The sequence below is a fragment of the Macrobrachium nipponense genome, chromosome 19 (assembly GCF_015104395.2).
Source record: "Macrobrachium nipponense isolate FS-2020 chromosome 19, ASM1510439v2, whole genome shotgun sequence".
Lineage (NCBI taxonomy): Eukaryota > Metazoa > Arthropoda > Malacostraca > Decapoda > Palaemonidae > Macrobrachium > Macrobrachium nipponense.
Genome location: NC_061088.1, coordinates 66070544 through 66077288, shown reverse-complemented (window position 1 = coordinate 66077288; position 6745 = coordinate 66070544). Strand labels below are relative to the sequence as shown.

Genomic DNA, 6745 nt, shown 5'->3' with positions numbered 1-6745 from the left:
TGTCTGTTTTTATATTTCATACAGTGAGTATTGTGATTGTGATTCAAAATGGAATCCCAAGAGCCAGAGAGACCCCCTCGCCCCCCCATCAGCCGCAGATTGTGCCCTGGTGTGGAGGGCCATAAGTGTGGGGCCTTCCGATCATCTGTTGAGGTTGATCTTCATGAGTTTGATACTCGGTGTAGAGGGCGAGAATGCCCTCGCACCGAGACGTGATGTTTGTGTTTTGCTTGGAGGAGCAGTGGGAGCGCTGTGGGGGGAGGAAGAAGCTGCATAAGCCGGCCAAGGAGTCGGAGGAGGGTTCTCTGGCTACGCCCTTGGTTACGGACACGTCTTCTTCTTTTCTCCTTCCATCTCAGCTCCCTTGTATGGCTCCTTCCCCTTCGGGGGAGGTTTCTCGCTCCTTCTCCTCTCTCGATCAGTCGAGCGTGGAGGGGGGGGCTAGATATCCTGACATCCAGTTGTACTCGGGGTCCTCCGTTCGCTCAGGGTGGGAACTGTCCCCCCCGGGCGAGGGGAGACCCCCACTAACTCACCCTACTTTTCCTTCCTCAGGTCTGCTTGCCACGGGGGACGATCTTGGACAGGCCTGGTACTCGCTGGGGCTGCGAGGGATACCGATGGTCCAGGGGCTGCTGAGTCACCTGGTGAGAGGGGCCATGCTGGTAACGTACGGGCCGACCACCACGACTACCATGACGGTGTCCATGCCTGGCTACGCTGCTGTGCCGCACCTGGTGTACACCCAGCACGTAGCCATGGTGACCCCTACAGCTGCTGTGCAGGCGCTGCTGCCGGAGGTTATGATGCCCACTGTGACGCCGCCACCTGGTTTTGCCGCTCCTGCTGCAGCCCCGGACTTCTGGTGTCCCAAGAGCTCTCCCCTGGACCTTCCTCCTGTGCAGAGGATGCTGCTGGTTTCTGCCCTGCCTCCTGTTCCTGAGTATTCTGCCACTCCAGTTTTGGTACCAGTTCCTGCCGCCGTCATTCCTGCCCATGGTGTTGCTGCTCCCACCCCAGGTCCTTCCGGACAGGTGCAGTTGGGCCCTGTTGCTTCAGCAACTGCCCCGGCTCCGTCCTGGATGGAAGACCTGACGGTGGTGCTGAGGAAGCTGACGAAGAAGAAGAAAAAGAAGAGGAAGGTGTCGTCGTCATCTGCCGCCGCTTCCCCTTCAACTTCTAAGGCCCCACAGCCAAAAAAGAAGAAGGTTGCCTCCTCCCCCCCTAAGAAGGCTCGTTCTGAGACTTTTAAGGGTCTGTCACACTCCGGTGGGACGGTTGGGACTTCCGCCGGTCCTCCTGTTCCTTCAGGAACGGGGCCCGTCTCTCCTTCCGCAAGGAAGAAGAAGACGGGGACCGGAGGAGTGCCGGCTAACACCGGTACCTCCTCGCCTGGCGCCAGAGGTTCTGCCTCGGCGCCAGGTACCGTCTCGGCCTCTCGTTCGTGAGAGTTACCGAGTGTATGGTCACCTGCAGGTGACCGTACAGCCAAGACCCAGGCAACCGAGTCCGCTCGGCGCCAGGATCCAGGCACGGAGCGGAAGACTGGCGGGGGTCGCTCAAGCGACTCCCACCAGACCAGCGATTGCTCTCACGGCGAGACGCTGGTACCCAGGGTTGACGCGACGGTCCCCTCGGTCGCCTGAACCAGCCTCGGTTGGTCCAAGCGGCGTGACACGCCGAGGACAGGCCTCGCTCCCACCGCGATAGCAGACTCTGCAGGTCCCCTGATTGCCGCTCCTACTGGGACCAGGCGGAGAGGGGGACCAGCAGCAGCTCTTCTGATGCTCGGCACTGTCGCCGTTGTTCTCGGTCCAGCCGCTCAACCAGGCCTGCAGCTCGATCGCCACCGCGGGTTGGTGATCGCCTGCAGCCCCCTCAACACACTGGTTCTGCCGGTGGGCGCGGAGGGAGCGTCAGGTCTTCCTCTCCGATCCCTTCAACTTCCTCGGGCTTCACCGGGAAGAGAGGGGATCAGGAGTGATCGCGAGGGGCGCGCTCCTCGTGATCCCGCCACTACGCCCCACGAACCTGGCACGGTCCTAGGACCGACCAGATCATATGCGCAAGTGGCAGGAGACCAGGAAGGGTCAGTTGTGGTTCCTCCTGTGGAAGGAGGAGGAGGGTCTCGAGAGGCATTCTCGCTGGACGGGCTTGATGGTCCGTCTCCGCAGGATGCAGTCACTCCTGAGATCCAGAGGTCGTTCGCGGAGGTTATTGCGCTGATTCGTCAGCACAACGACCTCGGGGAAGTATCGCCGCTCCCACCTTCCAAGCCCACATCGAGTTTGGAGTCGTTCTGGGTACCTAAGAAGGAACCCAGGACGACGGTGGGTCTGCCACGATCGGCCTTGGCTGACAGCGTGCTTAGCCAAGTGGACGCTCTCATCTCCGGACAGGAGGGTTCGCTTCGGTCCGGTAGGTCTTCCAAGCTCCTTCCTCCACCTCTACCGCAACAAAGGCGCTTCTACGTGCCTTCAGAGGACCCTCTGCCACCCAAACAGGTTAACCTGGAGCTACCTAGGCTAACTCCAGGGGTGTCTCTGCAGCAGCTCCTGAGGCACTTGCCTTGGAATCTACCGCAAAGGCTGCATTCCAAGCAGTCTCCTGGATCGACCTGTGGTCCCTCACAGGGGAACATCACTCCTGAAGGGGACCCGGCTTTTGTGAGACTGTGCCAGTCTGGAGGTAGGGCCATCTCCTACCTGGCCCACCAGACGGCTAACCTGTGGGCCAACCTGGTTCTCCGGCGTAGAAACGCTGTGAGGCGGCCCAGGGTCTTCGCAACGGACCGGTGTGGAGTTCCTCCTCTCTCTTCCCCAGAGAGATGGTGACCGTCTTGTCCACCAGGCAGTCTCCAAGGTGGCTGGGCAACCTCAGAGGACTGCGGCTAAGCCCAAGAGTTTAGCTAGCGCTTCCTCTGCAGCCAAGACGATCACCTCGTCGAAGCCGAGAAGAAAGACTCTGCCTTCGACTTCTGCTGTAAGGAGTGATCGCAACCAGCCCTCCTCCCAGTCCTTCTCTCGAGAAGAATCTGGGAAAAAGAAGTCGAAGAGAGGAGGGAAACACTAGGGACGGTGTTCCCCCTCACCTGCTGCCGGAAGTGGTAGGGGTGCTTGGCGAGCCATTGGGCAACATGGCAGCGCTACGGTACAGAGACCTGGATAGTGAACGTCCTTTGGGAGGGATATTTACTACCCTTCGAGTCTCGGCCACCCCTCACGTCCAACCCGGTCCATCTGCAAACCTACGTTCCTGGCTCGACCAAGGACATGACGCTTCGGCAGGAAGTAGAAGCCATGCTGAGCAAACATGCTGTGGAGATCGTATGGGATCAGTCACCGGGCTTCTACAGTCACCTTTTCCTGGTGGAGAAGTCCTCGGGGGGCTGGCGCCCGGTGATAGATCTCTCTCCCTTGAACCGATTCGTTCGCCAGACTCGGTTCATGATGGAAACAGCACGTTCAGTGCTCGATTCCATCAGGGAGAACAACTTCATGCTTTCGGTGGATCTGAAGGACGCATATTTCCAGATACCCATCTATCAATCCTCCAGGAAGTACCTCCGCTTCATCCTCAATGGGACGGTGTTTCAATTCAGGGCACTTTGTTTCAGTCTCTCAACCACAGGTGTTCACGCTGGTGTCGCCATGGGCCGACTCAGTAGGGATACGTCTTCTGAGGTATCTCGACGATTGGTTAGTCCTGGCGAGCTCCCGCTCGCAGTTGCTGCAGGACAGAGATCGACTCCTCAAATTCTGCAGCGATCTGGGGTGTCATGGTAATGGCTTTATAGCAAAGAAAGATAAAGGAAAGGAAAACGCATCTTCGAGAAGTTCTGCAGCAAGGGGGCATTCGCGCATGTGTTGGAGGTGCCTGTTCTCATTATTGTTCTAGAATCGGCAGGAGTTTTGTGGAACTTGACAGGCGCTGACGTGACGTGAGAAACGCGGCAATTTCTGATGCAATACCTCATCTAGATCCTTCTAAGAAGTTCTAGTAATCTCGGGAGTCTGTGACGTTCGCCGTAGGGCCCGCCCCCAGAATGCCGTATAAATATGACGGACGAAGTAGGAGAAGAGAGATCATCAGTTAGTCACAGAGTAAGAGATCATTGGTAAGAGCCACAGATCAGATTATCAGTGAGAGATCAGCAGCAGAGATCATCAGAGAGAGATAAGAGAAGAAGGAACCAACGAAGGATCAGAGAGAAACAGGCGCCCGAGAATTGGTCGAATTCTGGTCAAGTCGTCTTCAGGATTGGACGACCGAGTTATTTCGACGTTGAGCAAGACTTCAGAGAGGAAACGTTCTGCTAGAGGGTTTGGGGAGTTCCTGCCCTTCAAGTATCAAGAGTAGACATTATTTTCTGCAATACGTAGGCAAGAAGGCATCTACAATTAGAGTTCTCCTTTTGTGAAGCCATCGCTTCGAGTTGCAAAACTGGCCGGCAAGTACTTTCATTACCTCACTGTTCCCCCAATTCATGCAGTGTAAGATTTTGCCTTTTTATGTAAATAGGAGTTACCATTCTGCATTTATCTTTGTTAGTAAGCTTGTAAATAAACCTTTGTTGTGTTTTTCTTGCTATATTTGTATCCCCAGTTTCAACTGTTAGTTTTTTTTTTTTTTTTTTTTTTTTTTTTTTTTTTTTTTTTATATCGAACCTGGAGCGGACCTCTCACGGTTCGTAACATTGTGGCGACCTTGCTTAGAATAGCACTAACAGTTTGAAACAGGGAAAATATGGAAAGAACCAGAATGAGTGAGATGGTGAAAGAGTTTATTGAGTTGGGTAAGCTCCTAGGTCTAGAGGGGAATGATCTCCGTGAGTACGTTGAGGAAAGAGAGAGAAAAGTATGAGAGAGATGAAAGAGCAGCTGAGAGAGAGGAAAGAGCTGCGGAGAGAGAAATGCACCAAGAGAAAGAGAGAGAAGCAATGAAAATGCAGCGCGAGAGAGAAGTAATGAAAATGCAGCAAGAGAGAGAAATGTTGGTAATGCAGCAGGAAGAAAGAGAGAAAGAACGTATGCATGAGTTGGAAATTGTTCGGTTAAGGGAAAGTACTCGTAACAGTCGAACAGGCGAAAACAATAACGGAGCTGATAGGTTAGGTATGAGTGCAGTGCTGAAATTAGTACCAAAGTTTGATGAGGAAGATGTAACGAAATATTTCATGTGTTTTGAGAAGTTAATGGAAAGAGTAGGTTCTCCTAAAGAAATGTGGACTTTATATTTACAGTCAGTTTTGAGTGGTAGGGCACTTACTGTGTATAGTTGCATGTCTAAGGAGGACTGTAATAATTATGATATTGTGAAAGAAACTGGTCTTAGCGCGTATAGGCTAGTACCGGAGGCGTACCGTAAGAAATTTAGAAGTTTGGAAATGGATGAAAATATTACGTATGTAGAATACGGTAAGAAGTTAGAAAGGCTGTTTTTCAATTGGTTAACTTCTGCTAAAGTTGATGATTTTGATAGTTTGAAGAACTTAGTGTTGTTAAAACTTCAAAGATAACGTATCGTCTGAGATTAAGCTTTATATAGAAGATAGGCAAGAAGTATCTTTTGCAGGAGCAACTAGGTTAGCTGACGAATATAGTCTAACTCATAATTTGAGTGTTAGTAAGAAACGAAATGATCCTTCGTCTGGTAGAGTACAAAACAGTAAAGGTTTCAGTTCTAGTAATAGCAATGCGAGTAAAAGTGACTATTCCTGTTATACATGCGGAAAACCTGGTCATACGTCTAAGGTTTGTAAGAGTAAAATGGCATCTAGTGGCTCAGAATTAACTTGTTTCTGATGTAATGGGAAAGGGCATTTAGTGAGAAATTGTGCAGTAGAAAGGAAGGACGGTGAGAAACCAGTATCGCTTAACCTTTCGTCAAGTAGGAATGATGTGATGAGAGAAACTAGGAAATTTTTTGGTGAATTTCTGTCAGAAGGCGTAGTGTCCTCTTTTGGAGGAGTGTGTTCGAGAGAAGTGGTCTTGCTTCGAGACACAGGAGCTTCTGTTTCGCTGATTAGGAGAGAGTGCCGAACAGGGCAGAAATCAATATGGAAGAAAAATTCATGTTAGGTGGATTTCCTAACACTTGTGTTCTTTGTCCTTTGTTGAAGTTGAATTTAGAAAGTCAGGTAGTGTCAGGAATAGTGAAACTTGCAGGTGTTGAAAGTTTGCCCGTTGATGGCGTTGACATTAGTGTCCGTAATGACTTAGCTTTATCCAAGAATGTGAATCCTGTTGTGAGGGATATTCCGGTGCCTGAAAGGCAGTAACTAGGTCGGGTTTTGATACAGACATAGACTATGGTCGTAATTTGTTCGTGGATTCGAACGAGAGTGAGTTTGTGGATTCGAACGAGTGGGAGTTCGTGGATTCGAGCGAGTGTGATAGAGGTGGCGAGGTTGATCTTGGCATGAGTGTGGCTGAGAAACATGACTTTTGTTGACAGTGATAGCCAAACGGAAGGTGTAGCTGTCAAGGGTAACGTAGTAAATGTACCGGTATCTAGTACTAGTTACGGTGATGAATTAGGCATGGATGCGCTAGTCAAGTTGCAGAGAGAGGATGAGACACTAACCCAAATTTTTGAGTGAGCTGGATGATGATCTCGATAATGTGTGTAAGGAAACTTTTTGTTTAAAGGACGAAGTTTTGTGTTGTTATGTTCGTCCAAAGTCAGGTAGTAAAGGGGAAATCACCGAACAATTAGTGGTTCCTAGGAAGCTTCGTGAACTAGT

At 51.3% G+C, this 6745-nt stretch overlaps 1 protein-coding gene across 1 annotated transcript; it reads left to right on the top strand.

Moving 5' to 3' along the window:
• The first annotated feature begins 695 nt into the window (after positions 1–695).
• On the top strand, positions 696–6280 carry LOC135211974 (uncharacterized). Its single transcript, XM_064245238.1, has 2 exons — positions 696–1034; positions 6122–6280. Exons 1-2 carry the CDS (start codon positions 696–698, stop codon positions 6278–6280), a joined length of 498 nt encoding a protein of 165 aa, XP_064101308.1.
• Positions 6281–6745: the final 465 nt, after the last annotated feature.

What these genes read in the sequence shown, in the direction of transcription:
- LOC135211974 (XM_064245238.1), top strand. Translation starts at nt 696, where the DNA reads ATGACGGTGTCCATGCCTGGCTACGCTGCTGTGCCGCACCTGGTGTAC. An exon ending in CCCCAGGTCCTTCCGGACAG is followed by an intron (nt 1,035 to 6,121) that starts GTGCAGTTGGGC and finishes CCTTTGTTGAAG; the next exon opens with TTGAATTTAGAAAGTCAGGT.